The sequence below is a fragment of the Cebidichthys violaceus genome, unplaced genomic scaffold, assembly GCF_023349555.1.
Source record: "Cebidichthys violaceus isolate CVI_PGR_0920_01 unplaced genomic scaffold, fCebVio1.0.p SCAF_9, whole genome shotgun sequence".
In the NCBI taxonomy this organism is placed as follows: Eukaryota; Metazoa; Chordata; class Actinopteri; order Perciformes; family Stichaeidae; genus Cebidichthys; species Cebidichthys violaceus.
In genome coordinates this window covers 14,055,888-14,083,554 of record NW_027176975.1, presented here as the reverse complement: position 1 = coordinate 14,083,554, position 27,667 = coordinate 14,055,888, and the positions used below count along the sequence as shown (strand labels likewise).

The window sequence follows — 27,667 nt, the reverse complement described above, 5'->3', positions numbered from 1 at the left end:
ATGACAGCACTGTTCGGTCCTGCAGAAGCCAGTGTGAGACGGCTAACACACAATTCCTCTCACTCGAGAAATCTTTTGATCGGCTGTGTTTAGAGAAATAGCGAACAACCGGTGAACGCTAACAACAGTCGGTAAGTTGCTGAATTTACGTTCGCATGTTTTGTTGATCAGATTTGGACACTGAGGAGCTTGCAGCCCAGAGCTAAGCTAACGTAGCTAACTAGCTTCATCGTTAGCTCACCCTGCTTGACTAGCAAGACGAGTTCAACTTGGTTAACGTTAGCAGGCTACTGCTATAGGGTTGGCCATCTCACCAGGTTTTCTGTCTGTGCTCCTTTCTAAAATCAGTGCAAACATAAGCCCGTCTTGACTTGTGACAGTGTAGCTAACACCTGGGTGTCCTGGGTTGTGTCGGTTTGCTTCATAGCATTTATCGTTAGATGTCGTTAGATACGTGGGTTATGATGGTAATCTAACCAAGGGTAACCCTAACAAACGGCCACAGACATTACCTTAACCTAATCAAGGACACTCTAAACTTGCATCCTAACGTTAGCACGTGGAAATGTTTCAGCTTTTGTGTCAAGTGTGCTCACAGCCACCCTTTGAGTGAAGGTAATGTCTAGCTAAAGTTGTAGCCTAATAACATAACCACTAGAACAGTATTTGTATCGTTGGGCTTGTAAGGCCATGGGATATAATAGTGTACTGCCATTTAATATGATCAGTGTTTTAATGCTGGTTATTACCCATAACTCGTTGTAGCAAAGAGGGAATTATCTCCCCGTTTTGTCCAATGTTACTGTAGTAATTAGTCATAGATGAACATAAGTCTCGTCTTATTAATAATAAGGTGAAGTGCTAAACATTGGCTGATTACCACTTGTCAAATGTTACATTGTACAAATTGAATACGTTTAAGTTTTTAATGTTTGCCAGACAAAATGTGTTTATAAAAGACCAAAAGGCTCTGTGACTTAAAGCTTACCTGATAAATGATGGAATATAATATTACTACAGAAATATACAGTCATTACCTTCCTCTTTGACGATAACTGCTGTCATAGTACACTGATCCTGAATTATCCTAGCTCTGTATCCGCTTTTCTTCAGAAGTCAGTTTCAGTGACTCAGTTGTTGTGTAAATAAGTCTTAATCAGCTCTGTTGATTCAAGTGTGACTAAGGGCTCACACGCTTGTTGCTTTGCAACTGGATTTATTACAATTCATTACTTAGTAGGTTCATCTTTACTTGTCGGATGACCACAATACTGAAAGTTTAGAGGATAACTAACAACAGATACTTTCAGTTAATGCAGATGGCAATGCATACTAAACTATATACAATTTCTAACAATCTGCAGTCACTGAAGGAGACGACTGTAATGTTGTTTAAGTTAAGAGGATGTTGAACTACCGAACTGGTGAATGGTGTGTATGTGTGTATATATATATATATATATATATATATATATATATATATATATATATATATATATATATATATATATATATATATATATATATATACATACATACATACATACATACATACATACATGTCTTTGTGCTGTTTGCTTCACTTTGTCATGACAGCTGCTGTGCATCTCAAGAATGTTGGTTTGGGCAAAATGTCTGTCTTAATACTGCATAATTTCACCATTTCACTCAATATGTTAAATTGAATGTCTTGGGCAACAACACATGGTTTGACCCACCTTCATGGGTCTCTCAGAAGGCCAGAACGAGGCTGAATATGCATATCTTGCCCAGTTGAGAAGGTATGTCCTGACTGAGACCAAAACTAATGTGCACTCTGGTGCTCCTCATCTACTGTCCAAATCAACAACTTCTTATAGTAGGAAGTTGCAGTCAAGATGGCAGATAAAGTGACAGCCCCTGTGGTAAACTGGGTTAAGTTCCTGATACCTAAGTCTACAGTACAAGTTGTAACATTTAACATCAGCACCTGATGAGCGACTGGTATTCTAAACAGTGATCCATGTTAATGGTAAATACTGTTTATCCATGAAACTTCCATATAACACCCTGTGATTAACTAAATATCCAGGCTGATAACAATTACAAACAGTGGAGGTTTTTCCAGGAACTCCAGCCTAAACATTGTTTTCTCAAATGAATATGGAGGAGCAACATGGAACCTTTCATAATGTGTTTGGTATGGAAACATGGATTTAGCAAGACTCTGGCCCTGAATTGCGACATGTATTGTGTGCATTTCTCTTTTTGGCACCACTACGGCGTGTTGTCTTTGAGCCGGTGGACATTGTGAAACATTCCTTTGGTTGTGGTGGCCATACGGGTAGAGAAGCTAGTGTTGTGGCCAGAAGGTCGCTTCCTCGATCCACAGACTGGTTAAATCTGAGTGGGTGCAGTGATAGAATAGTGCTTGCTTGCCCAGTACCCAAACTAGTGGTGCAACAGATCATAAAACTCTCGTTTCGGATCGTATCAGTATTCGCAGCTACAGATCCCTTTTAGTTATTTGATCATAGCAGCTGGTCTACAAGGCTTTTTTTTTTTTGTGCCACTATCCCAAAAGTAATTTCAACCTTTTTGAAGTCAATGTAAACCATCAAAAATTCTAAATCCTATCCTTTGACTTTGTTATAGCAATTTATAGGTTTTTTTTCATAAAAACACACAATTCCAATGATGAGGAAATAAAAGTTTGTATTTTTATTGACATTAGTAGTTTTAATGATGTACTACAAGCTGCTTAGAGCTAGTGTAAACGGGTCATATTTGCTGTTTTAATGTTTGTTTATTTATGTTGTGAAAACATCTTCAAACAACTGGATTTATTCAAGTTTCTCACCAATATTACATTTTACGAGATTACATTTGAACACATAACGTTATAATTTACTTTGGCCCAACACTAATTTTCACTAAACGGAGCCTGAACGCATCATAATGTACGTTAGCGATGCTGCCACAGTCCTGTCAACTTAAACACTAATTGGTTGTTTACAATTAAACATTTTTAGAGATCGCTGACTAGAAAAGCATGAATGCCGATTTCCTGATTGCATATCTTACTAAATATTGGCGGATAACGATCGGCAGTAATAGTGGTTAGCGTTAAACTGTGTAATTAATCCGTGGTTCACATGTGTGCCGAACTGTGAGGGGGGGGGATCCGTATGGATCACGGATCGACAACGGTCCGTTACACCACTAACTCGAACCGAATGATGGGAAAGGTCACTCCTAAATCTCATGTACTTGGTGTTCAGTATCTGCTTGCTGAGCGGTGTAAGACATTATCTCAAAGGGAAGTGTGAAGAGGATGTTTGCTCAGAAACATGAACACCTTTTGTAGAATATGAAACCTTTTGAATATCTATAAAAAGCACTTTGTGTGTGTGTGTGTGTGTGTGTGTGTGTGTGTGTGTGTGTGTGTGGGATGAGTGGGCTGTTTTCCAAACACCTTTGCTCAGGTGCTGTGATATTAAGTGATTTTCACTTCAAAAAGTAGTGTTGTTATCTTGCTTTCACAATTTTAGAATTATTTAGAATTTTGAAACTTTGTCATCAGATAACTCAAGCGGTTGGCCTTGCCTTGGTATTTTAAATCATCTATTTTTTTCTCTTATGACTTGTTTTAATTTGAGTGCTGGTGTAATGGATGACGACTGGTCCTCTTGTCACAATGTTAACAGTATTCAGTGACTGTACTGCCACGACTACACTCAGCTTTCCCTCACAGTCTGTTGTTGGGTTTCTCTTCTGCTTTAGAGTTCCTCAGTGAGCTCCATGACTGACTCACCAGGTGGCTTTATGCAATGTATTGTATTGGAGCGGACTGGCACAGGAGGCCATGACAAATGGCAGTTAACCGCACTGCTAGCCACTCAATAGCGTAGTTGTTTTTTCACTTCCTTCCAAGTATGTGAGGAATGTGCTTATTTAAGAACATGACTGAATACGTGGAAGTGCACCCTGAGTGTACTCATCAACCAGTTACCTGTCAATGGAAACAAAATAAAACATAGGAAGATGTACCTTTGTTATTTGCCCTCCAGATCTATTAATCTAGAAAGGCCCTCAATTTAGATTACTTTACAATAACTTATAGCCCCCACTAAGTAGTTGGTTTTAACTATAGAAACTGTTGATTAATCGTTTCAGTCATTTTTTAAGCAAAAATGCCAAAATGTTACTGTTAAGTGCCTCTCAAATTTGCTGGTTCTCTTTCTGTGGTTATTCATCTTTTTGGGTTTCGGACTGTTGGTCGGAACACAAAGCACTTTGAAGACTTTGATCTTGGGAGAAATGTGATGGGCATTTCTTTTTTTACAAATTTCTGACATTTAGACAACAATTAGTCGATTAATGATGAAAATGATCTATTCGATAATGAAATTAATTATTAGTTGCAGCCCAAATTAAAACCTAACTCATGTTGCCAGCACTCACTACATAACCTCATGACCTTAAAAGAAGCTGTTCTACAAATGTCCAGATTGGGAAACATCTAATAGTTATTATGAAAGCTTTACTTTCACCCTGTTAAATAAACAATACAAAAACAATAATTGGCAAAGTGGAATGGCGGCAACCTCCAGTTTTGTCCAGTTCTGCTAATCTGAATTCAAATCACATTAGTTATTGATTTCTTTTCAACTATTTGTTTGTTCTTAAAATCTTGTAAAATAATACAAGTCACAGGTGCCTTCAAAAGCAAACTAAAATAATTCAATTTATAATTATGTGAAATGATGTTTGATGAAAAACTGTTATTAGCAAATATTTCATATTATTTCCTGATAAATGACTTAGTGACTAATTGCTTGTGAGGTTATTATTTTGTTGATTTATTGCAGCACCCAGGAGGCTATATTGTTTCTCATGTGATAACGATCAGTTGTGTTTTGTGTTCTTTACAGAAATATTAAAATCTATCACAGTAATCAGAGATAAGTAATAACTGTGTATTCTTGGTTTACCCAGGAGTTCAATGTGGAGGCTATCATTATGTATTTAAATCTGTATAACCAATTTGATTGGTCAGACACATCAACTCTAGCGCTGTGGTTGTCTGTTAGCTTGTGAACAATGACACTGCCTTGCAGTCATTCCCACTCTTGAGGCACTTTTCTCCAGTCTCGTCTCATTCTCCTCCCAGAACCATAACTCCACTGTTAAATCTGTCTTTGCTGTGTTTGCAACCAGCCACAAAGAGGCTTTTGTGAGTATGATTCACCAAGAAATCATTCAAATTTCATGCCCTGAGCTTGGTTTGTATGTCTTGGCGGTGTATATCTGGAAAAAGGGAGAGGGATTTGCATATTCTGCTGTTTGGCGTCTCCTGAAGCTTGTGAAAAGCGTGCTTTTGTTGTTGTCGTTGGGCCGGTTTGTGAAGCACATGGAATGCAAATGATCACTTCACTTGCGTGACGTGAGCATCATGTGTGAGCTGGCGTTCAGTCAGCCTTTACAGAAAAGGGAACCACTTCCTGCTTCTCCTCTAAATACATTTACTTTTAAATGCAGCATAGTTCAAATAGAGAATACTGGTACTGTTTGAGAGGTTAGGCAAGTTAAAGTACTAAAGTAGCCTAAATGTCAACAAGTGCAGAACGCTAAGTTTCTAGGGTTCATTGGAGTGCTTGGTAACAGACAAATACACATGCTGGACAGTCCCACAACATCGTTACAAGTCAATGCCAGAAAGTGGGAGACGGATAAAAAAAGGATGGTCAAGTTTGAAGAAGAGGCTGTGATAGCCTTTCAAGACTTCTTCAAATGTCTTGTTTTGTCTGACCAACCATCCAAAACCCAAATATATTTAATCTACAATGATAATAACAGGAAAGGAAATAATCCACTCATTGAAGAAGCTGGAACTAGAGCTTGTTTGGTGTGGACAACGGTGTTCACACACTTTATAATACTGCTATAATAATACTTTATAATACTGCTATAATACTGCTATCATCACATGTAAACTTCCGAAGCGGACATGTCTTTTCTTGCTAATGTGATTTTTGTCCAACATTTGAGAAAAGGTTATTTGAGCTTTTGATCAGTTTCAGTACCACATATTCACCTATTTGACCTTTTTTTTTCTTTTCTTTTTTTCAGGTCATTTACCTCTCTGAAGATGGTGAAGCCAGACATCCACACTCTGGCCCACCACCTGAAGCAGGAGCGGCTGTACGTGGCATCGGAGAAGCAGCTGATCCAGAGGCTCAACAGTGATGTACTGAAGACAGCTGAGAGACTGTACCGGGCCGCATGGATCGCCAAGCAGCAGAGGATCAACCTCGATCGGCTCATTCTCACCAGGTCAGACCTGCCATCATGATTCAGATTGCAGCCAATCACCCTCTCGAATGATGCGCTGCAGTCTGCCCTTGTCCTTGGCTGTGGCTGCAGCGTACCATACGGTGATGGAGGAGCAGAGGATGGACTCAATGATGGCTGTGTAGAAGTGCACCATCATTGACTTTGGCAGGTTGAATTTCCTCAGCTGCCTCAGGAAGTACATCCTCTGCTGAGCACTTCTTTGTGATGGAGCTGATGTTAAGCTCCCACGTGAGGTCCTCAGTTATGGTTGAGCACAGGAAGCGGATGGAATCCACTGCATCGACGGGGGAGTCACACAGGGTGATAGGGGCTGGTGTAAGAACGATGTTGATACTGTATGCTGTTCTTGTGTGTGCTTGGCCCCGTCACAACAGTTTAGATCAGCTGTGAGTTGGAGCCTGCAGACGCAGATCAAGTGAGACCTTGATCTTTGAGCATACAATCTAATGCTTCTACTTGATCGTCTAAAGGTTGATATGTGTCAGTCAGAACAAAGTTGGATGATATGTCGTCTACCACGTGGAAAAGCTGGGATAAACTCTTTTTTTACTCGCCATGGCTGTAAATTGAGAGAGATCTAGTTGTCTTAGTGAGAGGGAACTCTGATCATGTTTGTTGGTACACAGGGTTTTATATGTTGGACATTAGTAATAATGAAACAACTATGTTCTACAGTGCGGAGGCCTCTCCGGCTGAATGCTGCCAACATGCCAAAATGCTGGAAGACACACAGTTTATTGATGGCTACAAGACTCTGGGCTTCCAGGAGACGATCTATGGCGAGTTCGTGGCCAGGTTAAGGGAGAACCCGAGACTGGTGGCTTCCTGTCTGGTGGCAGGAGAGAGGCTGAACCAGGAGCACACCCAGGGGGTCACCTATACAGTCTTCACCTCACTTTATGGCAACTGTATTATGCAGGAGGATGAGAGCTACCTGCTACAGGTACCCATACCTGTCTTTAGTGTTACACATTTGTGAAACAATTTTAAAGCTTCAAAGTAATATGACATGTTTTTCTCTGGTGCACCGGTCTTTCCTGCCAACTCCCAGGTGTTGAGGTATCTGGTTGAGTTTGAGCTGAAGGAGAGTGACAACCCTCGCCGTCTTCTGCGACGGGGAACCTGTGCCTTCAGCATCCTTTTCAAGCTCTTCTCCGAGGGCCTGTACTCGGCCAAGCTCTTCCTCACCGCCACCCTCCACGAACCCATTATGCAGCTGCTGGTGGAAGATGAAGACCACCTGGAGATTGACCCAGCCAAGGTGACGGAGCGCCTCACTCCGGCCCAGCAGGAGCGCTTCGGAGAGAAGGGCTCCGAGGACTACAAACAGAGGGTGCAGGCAGCTGTGGAGGCCAATGAAGCCAAGCTGGTAGCTCTGGTCAACAAGTTTATCGGCTACCTGAAGCAGAACACCTACTGCTTTCCCCACAGCCTGCGCTGGATTGTGTCGCAGATGTACAAGACTTTGTCATGCGTGGAGCGTCTCGAGGTGGGCGAGGTGCGCACCATGTGTACAGACCTGCTGCTGACCTGCTTCATCTGCCCGGCTATAGTTAACCCAGAGCAGTACGGTATCATCTCAGACGCCCCCATCAATGAAGTGGCCCGCTTCAACCTAATGCAGGTTAGTGGCGCAGCAAATAATCCTGTTAACACATCAAACACGTGGGAGGCATTCTACAGTAAAAAGTGAAGTTGGATATTTTGTCATTACACAGGTGGGACAGCTTTTGCAGCAGTTGGCCATGACCGATGATGATGCAGACCCGAGGCGGAAAAGCAGTTTGTCCAAATTTGATAAGGTTTGTGAACCATAGTAATGGTTCGTTAATTCCAGCCCAAACGCAACACATTTCTCCTTGTACTAATTTATGCCTCTTCGTCTCTGTCTGCAGAGTTGTGTAGCTGCCTTTCTGGATGTGGTGATCGGAGGACGAGCAGTCGAGACCCCACCCATGTCCTCGATGAACCTTCTTGAAGGCCTCAGTAGGACTGCGGTCTATATTTCACATAATCAGCTGCTCGTGCTGGTAAGCGCTTTTGCAATTGATATCCAAATGTATCCTTAGCTAGCATTTTAAAGTTTGAGTCATTATGTACTGCCACCCTGTTGCAGGGTTGAACTTTAGATCTAGGCATTCTAAGGTTTTTAGGTACTCTCCACAGACGGGCTAATTTGACTTTCTGCATACATTTAAAATTACTTAAAAATGTTCCAATGCAGAGTTCATTTACAGGTGCCAGACAAAATGACAAAAATGCCTCACAATACAAATATGTGCAGTAAACATCCTTCTGGAGATGCTAAGCATGTTTGTCTTTTTGTGAGATGTTGATTCAAGGATTAATTATTCAGGCAAGTTGTTGCGCACGTATATTGTTAGTGCACATGTCTTCCAGTTGGTTTAGTTTATGGTTTCTGTATAACAAATTGCAGCTCTTCTGCATTTGGCATACGCGTCATCGTTATTGACCTATTGTCACAGTACATCATTTAGCACTGTTTACAAGTGAATTACTAGCAGTTCAATCCTAACTATGTAGATCACATTGTAAAAGGGGAGCTACACAAGTGAGTCACTTTCATGTGAATGCCAATAGCGGTAAATCTTTAAAGCTTTAATAGATATGTGAGTGACGCTGATCTTCTAGGTAACGTGTGAAGGCATCCTACATATAGTTAAAACTAGGCTGAATAGTATGTGAATTGCAGATGAGTCGGTAGCAAACAAAGTAGAAATTTGGCTTTGTTATTGAACTCTAATAAAGCTATGGGTATTCCCACGTTTTGTACCAGACACAGTTTGGGTTCACTCAGACTTTTTACACCCTTCTTCAGAATAACTGTTGATTTCTAATGATTTATCGTCATGGTCTCAATAATTAGTTTCTCACTTCCTGGATAGGTGGACTTTGTGCGTAATGTGATGGCAGGGGACCACCTTCGGGAGGAGGAGCACATGGCCCTGGAGACCCTGATTGCCAACGTGCCCCAGTCTCAAACTGTGAAGAGCAACAGTCTGGAGCTCACTCCCTCCAACACCCCCCAGCTCTCCCCAGCTACCACTCCCGCCAACAAGAAGAACAGACTCCCCATAGGTACCTCCACCTCTGTGTCACTGCCACTTGTTAGAATAGATGTATTGATGTGCTCAAAGTGACGCAACCTCTTGTAATTTCCTGATATGAGGATCTAAATTGTATTTTGCTTTATAGGAATATCCCAATTTGAAACTAGAACTAGAAGATGAAAGCATAATATTTTGCCTAATGAGAAGCATAATAAACAAGTAGATTTGAGTGGTGATGACTAGTGAAAGGCCTGTGTTTTATAGGAAGCTAATGAGCTTCTTCTCAGCTTGTTATGAAGATAATTAGCATGGCCTGGATTGAGGCTCAATTACAGAAATGACAACCAATTAAATTACCAAATATAAATGAACTAATTTTAATTGGAATGGATGGAAAAGATGCATAGACTACCTTCATTAGCATTCTCAAGACAAATGATGCTGTAGCAACTCCCCCTTAATTAGAACTGAACCACTAGTGCTTGCTACTCTGAAATATGACGTTTATACACACAATCTTGACTTGTTACTTGTGAGATGTACTCTGTATTCTTTCTTCAACCCCCTACTTTGTCCTCTTCCTTTCCTCCTGTGCTGCCACTGAATGACCAGGACAACACTTAGCCGCTATAACATCCTGGGACCCCACAACCACCGCTCTGTCTGCTCACATTCCATTAGTAACCCCTTTTGGTGGGTAGCCCGTCAGTCGTGTTAGAGTTGGAGAGGACTTAACCCATGTTTTCTCCTTAACTTGAGTGTTAGATAACACTCATGTAGGTCATACTCTTAACAACACAGTAACCTTCCCGTCTCACCACTGTTGCATAGCACTGCTGTCGTCCATGTTCTCTCACCATGCTTGCTTTGCCTCCCACAGTGCTTTTGCTCATTATTAGAGCTACAATGTTTTTCAACTCATTTTGTTTTCTAAGTTTTCCCCTTTTTGCTTCCTCATTCAGCGGATTATGGCTTTTCATTACAAGGTAGAGTGGGAGAAAAAAAATCTATCTTCCACCTTTCCTCCTTTTGGTCTCTGCCTAAGTTGTGGTCAAAATAAAATAGACACTAGTGCAATTACTTCCCACAATAATTGTAGCTCTATGGTGGTGTTCTTAATGGAACATATGGCATCCACTCAGATAAAGTAAGGGTAAAACAAAGTACAGTGATAATATCAAGGATTATATTGGCTCTTTGTGTTTGTAAATTAATTGGAGGACGTATAGTGTTTTCATTTTCAGATCTCTTAAAACTTCTCAACTGAGAAAATGTTATTAAAGAACGTGTGATATAACCAGCATACTTTTCATGTTCCTCAAATAGTCTTTCAGGATGAGTCTAATGTTGTAAACTATCTTGATTGATTTTATGTAATTCTCCTGGGATGATTGGAGGTTTGAGTACCAGAACCCCAGTGAACTTGTGTGGGAACTGGTCCTGTACTTCCGTTCTTTTAAAACTTTTTCAATATATCCGGTGGGTGAAGCTACATAATCAATGCCGTACGGGTACAAAAGCTCCAGAAACACAGGGCTGAAATATGTCAGACTCGTCTTAAGAGTGGTATGAATGTCATGTGCTGCTTAAGTATTTCATTATGTTAGGCCTGTCATTTCAATCCTAAAAAACATTGTGAAAGCAACATTATGTACAGTGTTTTAGAATGTCTATATTCTAGCATTGCGAAAATCATTTTGTTAAAAGTGGCAGATGTAGCATCTTTTGTTTTTTTGATCATGAGCAAAGCTTTCTATGCACTTTTGTTTTGTATCTTAGTATCAGCTTAACCAATGAGCCCTTTAATTAGCCTTTATTATTAACTAACTACTATCTAACATCTAAATACAATACATCAATTTGTCTTTAATGTCACACTAATGTATAGCTACATAGAGAAATAATTGGAAATCAATCAAAAGTTTTTTTTTACATTTTCTTTGTGAAACTGATAAAGTCATTATGACTTATTTGCAAGTCATTCTCATTACTTATGAATTTAGCATTAGTGTGACATACCAGATGAGAGTCTTGGTTCTCTAGTTTCAAGCTTTAGGCTCGAGCTGTTCATTTTCACAAATAATGTTTGGTTGTTTATGGAAATATTACAGTGGTTTCCCTACTAATTCCCCCCAACCCACCAACCAGCAGCTGCCCGTAGCCGCAGCCGTACCAACATCGCCCAAGAGGGGGAGGCAGAGGCCAGCTCCCAGGAGTCCCTACAGGAGCTGATGCCAGAGGAGGTGCTCGTGATTTCACTAGGAACTGGTCCTCAGTCTGTCCCTGGGATGATGTCAGAGAATGAGGTAATGTGACTTGAATTAATGTACTCATTTGCAGGAGAGATGATGATGTGATAAATTCAATACAATATCTTGTCCTGTCACTGAAGGGGAACAAGATTTCTCGGAGTCGTCAACATGCATTTTTGCAGTGCTTTGTGTGTGCTTGCAATGTTATGCAGTTGTCAAGTAACCTTGTATCTCTTGTATAACTAACTCCCTTATCCAACTTTAACTGTCTCCTGCTGTCTTTGAATGAGATAATGTCGCTAGCAAGAATGACTCAAAGCAAGTTAGTAACAAACACAATATATATTTTTATATATATATATATATATATATATAAGTGATTTCTTTTTTTCCTCTAGGTTTTGAACCTGCAGATGGCTGATGGGGCCCAGGGGGAGGGCCATGCTGATGATACTAAGCTGCACGGTAAACCAGACAAAACCCTTCGCTTCTCCCTCTGCAGTGACAACTTGGAAGGCATCTCAGAGGGTCAGTCTGCAGTCTGAAGACACATACAGCTAACAAACAATTATCAGACAAACTATTACCTTGTGTATGTTTTTATTCATGATTTTTTTTTTACCACAGGTCCGTCCAATCGTTCCAACTCTGTGTCCTCTCTGGACCTGGAGGGAGAGTCTGTTTCTGAGCTGGGAGCCGGACCATCAGGGAGCAACGGGGTGGAGGCTCTACAGCTTTTGGAGCATGAACAGGGTCTGTGTATATTTCTTTATGCTGCTAAAAGGCAATGTTGGAAGCAGCACAAGATTACAGAGGGAAGTTCTTCATGAGCAAGCCCTGTCTAACATACGTGCGTGTTCCCTTCAGCCACCACTCAGGACAACCTGGATGACAAACTGCGCAAGTTTGAGATCAGGGACATGATGGGTCTGACAGATGATCGGGACATCTCTGAGACGGTCAGCGAAACCTGGAGCACCGATGTGCTCGGCAGTGACTTTGACCCCAACATGGATGAAGATCGGCTGCAGGAAATAGCAGGTTGGGCTCGGCTTATTTAAGTTACTTTACTTCCTGCATTAGTAAGCACATTGATTGATCTACACAGCCTATGTGATCATTGCCATTTTATGAGATGAATTTGCCACATGTAGGGATCTTCCCTGACTGTTGATTAAGTAGCTTTAGGGAAATGTCATCACCTTGTGGTATGCAGGTGAAATAGCATCGCAAGGCAGGTCATCAATTCACCTCAAGTTCTATGAAGAAATGCACCACATTTTCACACTGCTTTTACATTTTCTCATGATAGTTTTCTTTGATCTAAAAATGCTTTGAATTGTATTTCAGTAGTTGAGGCACATCATAAGTAAATTTGTTACCTACTTGATCTGAAAGAGATGATATAGGCCAGTGTTTCTAGTTGTTTTTCATCCACATGGTTTAATACAATGTTATGTATTTTGTGTTTAGGTAGATGTATGACATTTTTCTTTTTGTTTTCCAAATGCAGTGGAATTTCCTGTCACACTGACAAATCATAACTTTAAACAATGCTTGGAATGAGTAATACAGTTACAGTATATTTCAGTTTTTCATACCTTTTTTAATTAAAGAAAAAAACAACTGAATGGTATATTGATTGAATTATGATAATAACTGAGGATGAAGCAAAAGTTACTAATTTCTACTGCTACTGACTTTTTTTTCTTTTCTTTTTTTTCTCTTCCAATCTTCCAATTGATAAAATAGACTAATGAAGCGGACGCGTAAAGATAGAAAATGGAAAACAAGTTATAGTCTAAGTGTCTCTGAAGTTAGCTTGCATAATCACAGTAGCTAATAAGTACATGCGTAATCATGACATGCTGATCTACTGTATAAGATAAAGATCTTCAGTAGAGAGTTATTCAGATCCTCCTGTCTCCTCTGCCTCAGTCTTGTTCTTCACAGCCTTCCCCCTGCCCATCTCTCTCTCTCCGTCTGTCTCTCTGACATTCACTCAGTCCCTGCAGTCTTATTGACCTTGGTTCCTTCTCATTTGCATCCACCATTTTTCATTCTTGGAATATGGCGTTGGGGGACTTTTCCATCATTAAGTGAATTTACAGCGATTTCCTTATGTGTTTTCTCCAAGGGATTGGGTTATGAGATGCACATTAAATATCCATTAATACCTCATTATCCCACTGATAAGATTACCATGATAATGAGGCAGAAATTCTAATTGTTTCACTTCTTGTTGTGCCACTCATTTAATCATCCACCTGAAAGACAAGTACTCTGCGCCCCTACCTTGAAGACTGTAAACACGGACAGCGGGATAGTGCTCTCCCACCGCCAATGAGAGCCCTGCCCCCGCCAACATCAGAACGTGTGTGTGTGTGTGCGCGTGTGCGTGTGTGTGTGTCTGTGTGTGTGCGCGCCATGAAGTGGAAGCGTGACATACCAGGGGGGTAGCAGCTACCACAGGTCGACTTTTTGGTCTTGAGCCTTGGCCACTGACTCCCACTCACACCTGCTAGCTCCTCCGCATTCTTCCGCCTTGTTAAGCCACGGCTTCCCAAATGGAGATGGAGGGACACTGTGCTGAGGACATTGTGGGAGGGTGGGCTAAGCGGTAATTTGGTTGTGAGTAATGCTAGGCTTAATCAACAGCCCAAAGTCATGGCCCTGGAGGCCGTGGCAGGGTGAGATATTACCATTAACCTCTGACCTTTTGGCACAGTGGTGTATGTGCCTGTGGGTCCCAGCATGAAATGCACGTGACCTCCAACTCTCTCTGTGTCTCTGTATGCAAAGCTCACTGTCTTTGAAGCCCCATCCACACAACATTCAGAGAGGGTTTTCTAGTGTTTTTGCTTATCTCAGGACATTTTACAGTGTTGTTTAAAAGTCAGAGCTGAAGGCAAAACAGTAAAAGTGATGGGACAGGTTTTATTTAAGATGTTACATGTGAAACCAATACATTCGGTACCATACAGTGCTGAAACAAATTACTCGTTAAATACTTGTTAAATTGATAAGTGGATTAAAAGAAACTCCAAAGAAATGTATGGATTAGTCATTTCACTTTCTCTTCTGGTCCATATGTGCGGATTTGCTACATTCCTCTGTTTTTATATAATTGGATATCTTTGAGTTTTGAACAGTTTCAGTCCAAAAAACAATTTGAAGATTTCACTTTGAGTGCTCAGAAGTTGAAAGATTTTTTTTGTACTATTTTTTTAATCATAATTTTATGGACATAATGATTCATTTGTAAATTGAAAAAATGACTGATAAATCAGTTTATGAAAATAATAATTAGTTGCAGCCTTAGTACTATATCAAATATTTAACAATAAGTGTGAACATGCACGCAACTAACAAATGTCTACCTTGTGCCAAAGGCATATTTTCTGTAGTGGTATTCTCAATACGATATATCTGAATAATTTATCAGAACTAATTGCATAATATGAATCAACACCAGTGCCAACACAACCAGTAGAGGCTTAGTGAAGTACAAAAAGGTGCCTTCAAGATGACTTTGTGACTATAGAGGTGACTTCTTACTTTTCTTACTTAAAGCTGGTTCCTGCTGTGGACGAAGATTAACTCTTCGTCTCTTTCTCTCCGTGCTCTCAGGGGCAGCTGCGGAGAACATGCTCGGCAGCCTGCTGTGTCTTCCTGGCTCGGGTTCAGTGCTGCTGGACCCCTACGGCTCCACCATCTCGGAGACCACAAGCGAGGCTTGGAGCGTGGAAGTCCTTCCCAGTGACTCAGGTAGGGAGCCAGGTTTGTTCTGTTCGACTGTTTGCTTTGGTTGTAGTCTGGATTCTTACACTTCATCTCTGTGATGGTCTCAGATGTGTGCTCGCATGCGCGTGTGTTCATGCATGCGTGTTTATGTTTGTTTGATATAGTGGGGGTTGGGACACCAGGTGTGGTTGCACGGCATTCCATACCAAAAATGTGTGAGTGCATCTGTCATCATATTTGTGTGCACTAGCCTGTCTTTCAGGGCAGATCTGCGTGTGCCAGTAAAAGGCAGCTTAGGGTTTCCTTAGAGGGACCACCAGGTGTGTGTGTGCACCTGTGGTGGAGCAGTGGGGAGGAAAGCACAAGGACAGCAGCTGTCCTCAGTCAGTTTACATGGTGTCAGTTTTTCATCTGGCTAGACTTAACATTGAATTTCTCTGTAGCTGGTGTTTATATATTGTTATGACAATAGTCACACAGGTTATCAGTTTACGTCAGTCAGTGCAAATCCAAATGCATATACAATGTTATAAATCATAGATTGTCTGTTCTTTCAATTTGAACCTTTTATTAATGAGAAATTATGTGCTTAAGTCCCCCTTTTAAAAACCTGTGTTTTGTGAAAATCAGTAGAGTGCTTTTATTAACAGCGGTAAGTGTTTCTTTCAAAACCCTGGGCCTTATGTTAATTGAGGTAGTACAGCATTCCAATATGTGCAGAAATGACATGCATGAGTGTCTTGATTGCTTTTTGTTCCGTTTGCTACCCCTGTTCTGCTCGGTAATCGCGCGATCGGAGGCTTGCTTGGAGTAGAACGCTTGTTTCATGGCTAGGCAGCAGAAAACTACACTCTGAAGAGCACTTCACCAGCACATTATTACTAACGAGCATGCAAATGAGTACTGCTGTTAGTATGGAGCCTCTGGGTTCCACCCAACAGCTCCATTGGGTAGCCAAAGAATTGGCCGTACTAGGTTTATGGTTTGGTTTGGCTGTTATAAGACACAGTAATGTATGCTTTGTTTGATTTCATGCATATGTGCACACTTGGTTTCCCAATGATCGTAACAGAGGGGGGGTTTGGAGAGAGAGACAATGACCATCGTCTGTTGCAAACTGCCAAGAGTTTCTTTTAAATTCATCCACACTTCAAGTTAGCAAAGTACGCACTCTTTTCTTAGTCTTTTGTTTTTTAAATAAATATATATAAATGCTTTTTTTCTTTCCTTTTGGGTCCACTTCCAGAAGCCCCAGACCTGAAACAGGAGGAGCGTCTGCAGGAGCTGGAGAGCTGTTCAGGGGTTGGCAGTACCTCCGATGACACAGAGGTCAGAGAAGTCAGCTCGAGACCCAGCACACCAGGCCTCAGTGTTGTCTCAGGTATAAATCTAATGTCCACTCGCCCCCATTTTTACTCCCCCTACAATCAGTTCTTGTTTTGCTTTTGATTTTTAGTCCCTTGTGTTTTTCTTATATTGACTACTGGTTAAATAAACTTTCTCACCCTCCTTGAGTCTGTGGAGAGCAATCATGTTGCTTGGAGGGTTGTTAACCAGTGTAATGGGACTGTGTTTTTTTTCTGGATGGCACTGGTTATTGCTGGTTTGTCTTTTCCGTGGGCTCAGGTGGACGTGCTATGTTGACACGCATGAAGTAGTATCCTAGATTAAGAAGCCAGCGGTGATGTTCGTGGCTCAGCTCACAGGAAAACGTCCCGTGGGATCTGGCCAATGGATAGTCTGCATCTCATGATCACTCTTATCTGTATCTTTCCCCTTACCCATGGGAGCTTACGCTACCAATTTGGAGTTCCCAGTGGATTCCCATCTGAGAGCGAATATCCTGTATAGTAAAGAGAAAAAATGTCCTCTTTTGTTTGAGAAACATTGAACATGCAGGTTCTGTTTTGTTTTTTGACAAGTCAAAGTATTTTACTGTACACAAAACTAACAAAAAAACAACGCTGTTTTTGTGTTGTTTTTTCCTGATGCAGGCATCAGTGCAACCTCGGAAGACATCCCCAATAAGATCGAGGACCTGCGGTCAGAGTGCAGCTCAGACTTTGGAGGGAAGGACTCTGTGACCAGTCCAGATGGGGAGGAGTCAGGCCACGGTAGGAGACTGCCACATCCCCGCTAGGCTAGCTAAGCCATCAGTTCAGTGTCTATCTGATCCAAGCAGCATCAGTCAGAGCTATCAATCCCTGTCACTTGCACAGCTGCCACCAAGCTAAATCACTGGTTCAGTTCTCAGCCACTGTAATTTCTATAAAAGTTAAAGTTAGATCATCTTTGTTAGCCTGACAAAGCATATCTAACTAGATAATAGCCTGGGGAATCACCAGGCTATTATCTTTTTAACTAAATGTTCCAAGAGATTTTTAAAAATAACAGTAATGTGCATTTGTATATCAGTGGTGAATTTAGTAAACGCTCTTAATTGTCTCATATCCTCTTGTGTTTTTACAGGAGCACACCATCCGACATCTCCACCATCACAGACAGATTCCTTACTGGCCATGTTCGATCCACTCTCCTCCGGTGAAGGTAATTTGCACTCCCAGAATGCTCTACAGCCAATCAGAGCTAGAAATGAGTATCATTAAATCCCTGCCCTAATGTCGCGGGCTCACAGAACAGCTTGAGCTCTATGGAATTAACCAAAAGAATGTGACTATGACTAATTGCTGGTCATATTATAAGTGCAAATTAAATGTCATGTAATTTGGCCCATTTAGCATCCCAAATGATTCTCCACAGTCTCTGTTACTGTGCATTTTGTTTGTAGTGCAGGTGGAATTTGTGTGGGAGAGGAATGGTCGTGGCTTTGTGTCTGTGGCAAGGTGAAGGCATGACAGGTTGAGAGACCTCACCCCAGGCTCTTTGGCACTGTCCCCTTGTCCCACTGTGCTCATGGCACGAGGCTGCCATTGGAAGCTTTTCAGGAGAGAGAGTCTACCCTTGGAACAGGTGGCCCACCTATACCTAGGGCTCATCTCCCTCTAACTCTCTTTAGCACTCTCCCCCACTTTTGAGGTGTTTTTTTTCTACTGGTTTTTGAATGTTTAGCCACTATTCTGAAACAAGTGAGTTTCTGTGGTACAGAACAACAATCCTCTCAGTGAACCTACTTGTAGAATTTAATTGGTATATTTAAGGATGTAAAAACAGTTTAACATAAATATCTACTGAGGGAAGTCTTTGTGGAGTTTGTTCTGTGAGCTGGTAAGTAACTTAAAGATTAAAGAGAATACAAATATACAATGTGCACTGGGATATTTCAATATTATCCATTCTCAACCTTTTTTTTCTCTCTATTACCTCACCGCAGGCTCCTCCACTGGAACAATAGTGAGACCCAAAGTGCACTACGCCAGGCCCCCTCACCCTCCCCCTGATCCTCCCATCCCTGAAGCCAGCGCCCTGGGGCAAGAGACACGCCACTCTCTCTTCACGCCTCACTGCCTGGCCCAGGCTGAGCTGGAGCACACCAAACAGCGACACTCCTTCCCGGACAGGCTGGTACGTAGCCGCAGCTCTGACATTGTGTGCCCAGGCCGCCGGCCCACAAGTGACCCTGGCCTTAACCGGCGGGTAGTGGTTGAAGAGCGCGACCCTGCCGGGGCCTTCGCCTTAGGACCGTCCTCGTCCCCCAGCAAGGACTCCCTGAAAGGAGAGGTAACCAGTTACAGAGGCACTCTTAGCTATTGACAGGGACAGTCATGTTTTCACTAATGCTGCTGAGGAACATTCACAGTTTCGTGAAATAGGTTTTGTAAGTGATTGATGTGTGTAATAATGTCCCTGCTATTGTCTAAGTGTATCTTGGTCATTTCTATCCAAAGGTCGAGGACAGGAAAGACAGTGACGACGAGAAGTCTGATCGCAACAGGCCATGGTGGAAGAAGCGTTTTGTGTCAGCCATTCCCAAAGGTAAGGTAACGAAACACTTGTTCATTTTAAGCATGCCCTCTTTTCTACACTTTAAAAGGAACTTTTATACATTTAAAAGCAATCTGTCTGACTGCAGCGCTCCTTTTGTTTTTTTGTTGCGGGGGAAAAAAAGTTCTCTTAATCACAACGGACAGGAAATATCACACTTTAAAGAGCAGCGCAAAAAGCTATTTATAATGTGAGAAAGAGAATGATGATCCATATTGTCCACTCCATTTCTGAGGCTCCAGTTGGAAAATCATGTTTATTGTTGTTTGAAGTTACCTCAGAGACGTGTCCAGTTCTTTTTCTCTCACGTCTCACTGGCTGTAGATTTATATAGACTTTTCAAAGCTAATCAGTCATCTGAGGAGCGTTAGCTGTGTAGATTGTATGGCTATAGCCCTCCCAGCAGTGCTGTCAGCCAGCGGCTAATGGTCATTAGATAGACCTTTCTGTCATCAGCACTGATAGATGACACATCTCTTGTTGCAGTTCTACTCTATAACCGTCCCTCATACATCTGTCTGGGAAATAATGAGCTGTGCCCACACAGAATGGCTGCTTATTACTCTTTGAGATAATGACGTTTCTTAAGTAAACATTAAAATTGATATTCATAAAATGGAGGACCGTGTTCACATGGAAAAGTAAAGAGCCATGGACTCCTAAACCACAAATCTCCAGCCAAACCTCTGTAGAGTCCATTGTGTTGTCCTCTGTTGCTCTGCATGGTGACGCACAGTCAGTTGTCCAGCAGAGCGGCAGCCCGTGTGTGAAAGGCCAACCCTGTCTGTTGTGTTCCTCACAGTGCTGTATTGGACGGCTGAGAGTGATGTCCCAGGTAACGCTTCCACGCTGTCATCATTGAGCTAGCTTTACTGCTGGAGCCAGCGGCTGCGTACCCATGCTGCTTTGTAGATGTCGCCTTAGAGCTGTGATGTGACATGGTTGTAGCCTGAGTTCACACTCCCACACTCCCTCATTCCTGCATTCGTTTTATCACCCCTTTTTCTTTTTTCTCTTTTTGTTTTTGCTAGTATTTTACCATTTTACTGTATGGAGAATACAGAATATCAATACAGATACTCCACCCTGTGCGTGCGTGCGTGCGTGCGTGCGTGCGTGTGTGCGTGTGTGAGTGCGTGTGTGTGATCAAATTGTAGAACCTGTGTCTCTTGTTTGTCCTGTTTGCACCTTAGTGTTAATAGGATAAGCATCAGTGGGTCTATTTACATGTATATCGACTGGACTTTTTATGATGACTTGCATTAGACTTTTGTGATATTCTGCTATGAAACGGTGGTTTAATTTACCATTTCAATATTATTTTGCTTTGATGTTAGTTAAGTTCTCCTCTATACTTTTTCTGGTAATGTATGATACCATACATCCTACATTGAGATTTGTTTTGTCTTAATACAAACCATGAAAAAACGCCAAAGATTGACCAAAGTGGCTGTCAGCAGGCAACTCATGACCAGCTTGTCCTCCGGCGATAGTGAAAGTGGTGTCAACTCACTAATCACATGTCTCTCCTCTACAGCTCCGATAGCTGCATTTCGGAAAAGAGACAAGCATGACAAAGAAGACGTTGTCCCAGAGCGTGTCTCACAAGGTCTGTGCTGGTTTGGTTAATTTACATTCCCTAATTGGGGACAAAATAAAGATATCTATTATGGTGATTTCATTTTAATTCATCTTTTATGTTGGTGGGTTCATCAGATGACCCGTTGCCCAGACAGAGCTCTCAAGCTCAGGCAGCTGAAGACATTCTGGACAAGTACAGGAACATCAAGAGGACCAGCCCGAGTGATGGAGCCACAGGTGGAGCTTCTTATGACGGAACAGGAGGTCAGGAAAGACACTTGTTTTTTTTCCTATATATGTATATTACACACTGTACACTTGCAGAAGATACAGTGAATAAATGGCCTATTTTTGTTCATGTTTACAGATCTTTGTATTGAGGACAGCGTGCATGACTCCCCTAGAGAAGACACTCTTCAGAACATTTCCGCTGATGACCTCCCAGACTCAGCCAGCCAGACAGCACAGCAGCACGACTCCAAGTTCTCTTTCAGGTCAGAAACCCACAAAACCCTATTCATAATCCATTACTCAACAATTACTTTACTTAACAGATATTCTTAGCCATTGCGGTTCAATTTTTTTTTTGTTTTTGTGTCTTTCAGTGATGCAAAGAAGAAGTTGAGGTTGGCATTGTGTTCTGCAGACTCAGTGGCTCTGCCTATCATGGCTCCTGCAACCACACGAAATGGGCTGCCTGACCACATGGACTCTGAAGGTAACCATTCCTCCTGCATCTATGCTAGAGCTATACTGTATGAGTGCTGCTGTAGGGACCACTAACTGGTGATAGCATACAAACTGATCATGAAGCACAATCCATTAAATACATGCTAAGAGTCAGAGTGTATTCATTTAGAGCTGTTAAAGTTAGACTTTAGGTGTCAAACCCCTCCACAGGGAGAAGGGTACAAGCTTTTAATGTTGGCGAGCATCCAACCTGCTGAAAGTGTCCTAAAGCAAGACATCGTGTCTGTACCACTTTCACCTTCTGACCTGCCTTCCAAGATTTGGGGCAAGGTTGAAAAAGAGGGGGATGTTAAAAGAGAAACTCCATATGGTGTCAATAAAATATCACATCATTAAACCATCCTACTTATTAAAATACTTTGCGTAACCACCTACATTAATATTGGTTCAACATGTTATCAGAAAGACACAAGTATGCTGATGCTGCACAAAACAAATGTAGACCTCCTTAAGCTTTCCAGCTTCTGCAGGGCACCACTTTCACATCAGGAGCAGGCACAATCAAGTGACATCCTAGGAAATACTTAACAGTAAAACCATAAGACTCCATCTTTGTGGCCATCAGTCACATTGTCATGTAGAGGCAGCAGGTTGATCAGATTACAGCAGCCAGCCATTCCTTTGTGAGCGGCGAGCAGTGTCGTCTAATGCTGTCTCCCTGTCGTCGTCCTCTCTCTTTCTCAGACAATGAGATCGTCTGCTTCCTGAAGATCCAGCTCGCAGAGGCCATCAACCTTCAGGATAAGAACCAGATGGCCCAGATCCAGGAGACAACGCGCTGTGTTACCCGCTTCGATGCACGTACCTGCAGGAAGCTGCTGGCTGCCATTGCAGAGGATTACAGGTAACTGTGGAGGACTGGAGAGTCACTCGTGGCACCCCATGGGTTTTTCATTTAATGTGTAATTTGCTCAATTCATAATATGATGTTTTACTAAGAAAGAGCTGGCAGTGCAGTGGTAATAATAGTATACAAATGTCTGTGTTTCCTTTTAGAAAGCGGGCACCATACATAGCTTATCTCACCAGGTGTCGTCAGGGCCTGCAGACCTCTCAGGCCCACCTGGAGAGGCTCCTCCAGAGGGTGCTGAGAGACAAGGAGGTGGCTAACCGCTACTTCACCACCGTGTGTGTCCGGCTCCTTCTTGAACACATGGAGTCCAAGATGCTTGACTTCATTAAAGGTATCGCCACATTTTTTAAATTCAGTGTAACTAAGCATGAGCAGATGGGCTTGTTATGAACTTCAGCTGGCAGAGAGTACAGAAAATCCTGACCTTCCTGCCGTCCTATTTTCTGCCATTTCTGGCCTATTGCACATGATTTACAATGCTTTTTTCCAATTCCACTCTTTAAACACAACAATCAAAAACAGGCGGTGGTGACCCTTACAGGATATTTTAATATATAGGCAGTCCGTCCCCAAACTATGAAGTGGTAGATGTGATGTCCTGTGCTGGTGTTACATCTGTTGTTTCTCTGCTCACCTCCAGGGTTCCAGGGGTGCACAGCATCGGATGACAAGACGGCAGCAGTGGAGGATTTTCTGCGCTACTTGTACGGTGCCATGGCCCGTGATGCCATTTGGCAGTATGCTAGCGAGGACCAGCTGCAGGATGCCCAGATGGCTATTGAGCGCAGCGTTATGAACCGCATCTTCAAACTGGCCTTCTACCCCAACCAGGATGGAGATATTCTCAGAGACCAGTGAGTAGCTGCAATGACACCAGTGCCACACTAGGCAGTACTCCAAAAATACTTTTTGTGTTTCAGGTTTTAATTATAATGATAATAATCTGGTCAGGCCTATTTTATTGAGCAACAACATATATTAAGTATGATGCTACAAACCTTGAAAAACCTTAAAAGCTCATTTTAGCTGCTAACATTTACTATCAACTTAGAAAGCTTTGTCTGTGCATTTTTTGCTTAATATTTCGATTGATATGTTGCACTGTTGGATTGGCCAGAATGTGCACTCTCTCTGTTGTCATATACTCACTTGTTTTCTCTCACACAGGCTTTTCCATGAACATATCCAGCGGCTCACAAAAGTTGTGACGGCCAATCATAAAGCTCTTCAAATCCCAGAGGTATTTTCTTGGTGAACACTTCTATTCATGTGTGGAGAAAGAAAAGAAAAAACCTATTAGTCATTGTTTTGGTGTTTTCTTTGTTTTTTTTTTACTTTTGTGATTCCAGGTTTATCTGAAAGAGGCTCCCTGGCCCTCTGCACAGTCTGAGATAAGGACCATCAATGCATACAAGACGCCACGAGACAAAGTCCAGTGTATACTGCGCATGTGTTCCACCATCATGAACCTCCTCAGTCTGGCCAATGAGGACTCCGTCCCTGGAGCGGATGACTTTGTCCCTGTACTTGTCTTTGTCCTCATTAGGGTAAGTCTGCTGTTACTGCTACACACTTTGTTAACAGCACAGTCAGCACTAAGCTGCATCTTTAAACAAACTCTTTCTTTGACCTTCCGTATTGATCACTTATTGAATCAAGACTAAGAATAATCATCAGAAAATGATTTCCCAAATGACTGCATTGTAACTCCAGGCATCATAAAGACTGCTCTCCGCTAACCTGTGTGGATATATTTTACATATTAACATATTTATGATTGCAATCCGTACGGCGTTGCATGAGGTTCTTTCAGCGGCTAATGTGGGCCCATCCCTACATCTCCTCCCCTCCAGGCAAACCCGCCCTGCCTGCTGTCCACTGTTCAGTACATCAATAATTTCTATGCCAGCCGGCTGAGTGGGGAGGAGTGCTATTGGTGGATGCAGTTCACCGCGGCGGTGGAATTCATTAAGACCATCGACGATCGCAAGTGAAGCAGAACAGCCACCTGTATGGGCAGACTGCGGGGGAAGGAGCCGGGAGATTTGGAGACTTCCCAACCAACTGCTCCCTCTGCACAGCTTATAAAACCTGGCCCTCAGCCTGCTCTTTATTTGTATAGCTTGTACATAGCCAGAGACGTTGAAAGAGTACAAAATATATATTACTGTATGTATGTGGACAAATCCAGGTTTTAGCCGTGCTGAAAAAACGGCCTTGGGGAAAAATTGCCAAGATGTTAACTCTGAACCTGATTTGGATTTTTTTTTTCTTTTTGTCTCTTCAATCATGTTTCACGTTTGGGGTCTGTATTAGGAATTTTATAAATATACAATTACCAATATGACATTAAATCAATCTAAAAGATAATCCTATATAAAGGGACCAGACTTCCTTGATGTGATCACTGATCTTTTTATTCCCCCCTGAGTGAGAGGGAAGGGCTTCCAATTAAATTACAATATAATGTTCATTAAAGGCATTGTAACGTGGGGATTTACAGTGCGTGGTAGTTACTGATGGGATTTAGCAACTCATAAAAACTGAAATCAATTCACAATAATCATACTACTCACAAGGTAAGTGTATCAAACAAGTAGGGCAGCTTTTTCAATGAATTGTTTACTTCATCTTACTCCCAAAAAACAAGTGTGTCAGTGACAATTTGGACATAAGGGCCCACATATTTATATGAAATAAAATGTATTTATTTCTCTAATTCTATTTAATGCTTTTGTTTATCTAATTTAAAGAGGAAAAAAAGAAAGAAAATGCATATCATGCCCATTCAAGATGTCTGAGGCAAGTGGTGTAATTATAATAAACTTGCCAGAAAAGCTTGAGTTAGGCAGGCACCTTAGCAATGAGTAGGCTGGGGATTATGATACAGGGTCAACTTATTCAGAGTAGTGGTGGCATTTATGGAAATATTGAAAATTGTGCCTTTTTTGATGTTGGGCGCTCTGTCAGGTAGTTTTATTTTTGACTATTATTTTTTAACCCGGTATAGGCATCACTCTCTCACACACACACACACACACACACACACACACACACACACACACACACACACACACACACACACACACACACACACACACACACACACACACACACACACACACACACAGGCCAACCACGTCTCACTGAGAAACCTTTGTCCAGAGGGCATCTCCACACCACTGATTGTCATGGCTTAGTCCCTTTAATGCAGCTGAATCTGAACAAATATCCCCTTTTGGTATTCTAGAGCCTACCTCAGAGTTGAATCCAATGAGCCTGATTATGACTGTCCTGTATTGGTTGTCAACAGAGTACTGGATCATTTTTGCACTGCTAAGAAATAGTCAAACGGTGAGGGAAAGGGAGGAAAAGTTGGATACTGACCTGCTGTGATGCTTGTTGTGTTCACATCACCCTTAATCAACACAAGCCTTTGTTAGCGAACAAAGACATTTTAGTTTCTCATATAGTATCTGAGATGCCACATGTGATATGGGCATACTAGTAAACTATTGAATATTAGCTCTCTACCTCCTCACAAGTTCAAGAAAGGGACTTGTGCTTATGTGCATTTCTATTTCTTTTCTTTTTTTCGCCCCAATTTGGCGTGCTGTGATATCCCAGTGTCATTGTATATTTTCAAGTATAGTACAAGCATGTCTTTAATTATCCAGAAATTACTAAAACTCCTCTTGAAATCCTCTGCTTCATTTTTGTGGCACAGATGTGCCACATGTATTATAGATTTTGATGATCCTTTACTTTTCACAATAATTGACCTGACAACACAATACATAGTAGGATAGAAGAGCAAATAATCAACACTATTGACTTGTTACTGATTTTCTTTTCTTTTTTTTTCAGTTTATGCTAAAAGTGGTTGGTGTAGTGCGTGAGCGTGGTTTTTATGTAGTGAGTGCGTGTGAGATGATCGTCTGATTGGTTGACCCTCTGCCTCCTCTTGCATGAAGTCATTGAATGGTCTGTACATTCTCAATCATGATGAACAGTAGAATAGAGTTAGCATCTGCCGCAGGCCAGTAATTGAACCTGCAAGAGGATGCAAAGCTTTTCTTTGTGTCTGTGATACTTGCATATCAAAACTCAATTAATTTTGCACAAAACAGATGTTTGCCTGAAAAAAAATTGACAGGGAGCAGTGCATTTTGAAATGTCATTACTTCTGGCCTTTACAGTCATTTAACATTAAGATATTATGATTAGAATAAAGTTTGAGTAGCCGAGTTAAGCACCTGACTGTGAATATTTCAAGCTTCCACATGTATAGGCAACATCACAAATGCATTTTTTTTTTTTTTTTTATATATCTGTCTACAGTACACCAGATTTGTATGTGCAGTATGCTTCCTAGCAGAGTCTCTGTAATCAATTTGATGAGAAAACCATGCACTGGAAAATCAAGTTGCAGGTTGCATCTATACTAATTAGGTTTATGTGATGTCACTTTAATTGGAAATACATACTGCACAAATGTGATGAAATTATTTGGACCTGGCTTACCTTTCAGCGTTTCCTCAGATAGCCGGTCGCAGCATGCTACAGTTGACCCCGGTAAAGAAAATGATCAAAACACCAGATTATAATACACAAATATGCACATGGCTGTGATAGCAACTGTAATTTTTATCTCTGATTGTATGCAAACCACTGGGCAGTAGTGTCAAGTGTACAGACTAAAGGGTTGGTCTGTTCTTCAAAGCTTTTTCTGCTCTGCTCCCTGTGCAATTGAGTTGAAAAGCTGAGCAGAGAGAGAAAAAACAGTTTTACATCTTACATTTAATTTTACATTTAATTGTAAGCTTGCACAATTACGACATGCGGGGAAAGCCGGTTTGTCTTTACTGTGATTAATGCATTATGTAATTCTTTAAAAACAATAAAAGAAGCAGAAGTTTTTTTTTTTCATTTTTTTTTTCGTTTTTTTTTTATGACTCTTGCGATACATTTCCACTGCAGGGGGAGAATGTCGTACCTATTGTACACAACTGTGTTTCATTATTCTGAAGCTTCTTGGGACAGTTGTAGGTATATCTGGCTGACAGTTCACACAATAGAAGAGATGGTAGGGAAATTTATGCGTGGAATATAATTGTAAGTGGGGGCAGTGGAGCAGC

General features: G+C 41.6%; 1 protein-coding gene across 6 annotated transcripts; it reads left to right on the top strand.

Moving 5' to 3' along the window:
* On the top strand, positions 1-27,461 carry gapvd1 (GTPase activating protein and VPS9 domains 1). Of its 6 annotated transcripts, none has more exons than XM_068703129.1 (29): positions 1-131; positions 6,112-6,315; positions 7,012-7,279; positions 7,388-7,960; positions 8,055-8,138; positions 8,232-8,366; positions 9,243-9,435; positions 10,020-10,100; positions 11,559-11,713; positions 12,058-12,187; positions 12,287-12,412; positions 12,527-12,700; positions 15,290-15,427; positions 16,650-16,784; positions 17,398-17,517; positions 17,873-17,950; positions 18,735-18,925; positions 19,249-19,336; positions 20,148-20,180; positions 20,883-20,954; positions 21,062-21,190; positions 21,294-21,420; positions 21,532-21,644; positions 22,361-22,520; positions 22,673-22,860; positions 23,170-23,383; positions 23,697-23,769; positions 23,879-24,076; positions 24,383-27,461. In XM_068703129.1, the coding sequence occupies exons 2-29, from the start codon at positions 6,131-6,133 to the stop codon at positions 24,521-24,523; spliced, it is 4,302 nt and encodes a 1,433-aa protein (XP_068559230.1). In that variant the 5' UTR covers positions 1-131; positions 6,112-6,130; the 3' UTR covers positions 24,524-27,461. The 6 variants fall into 6 exon arrangements, with proteins under 6 accessions (XP_068559230.1, XP_068559225.1, XP_068559228.1 ...); XM_068703124.1 differs by having other exon boundaries at positions 18,735-19,081; XM_068703127.1 differs by lacking the exon at positions 10,020-10,100 and having other exon boundaries at positions 18,735-19,081.
* The last annotated feature ends 206 nt before the right edge of the window (positions 27,462-27,667 follow it).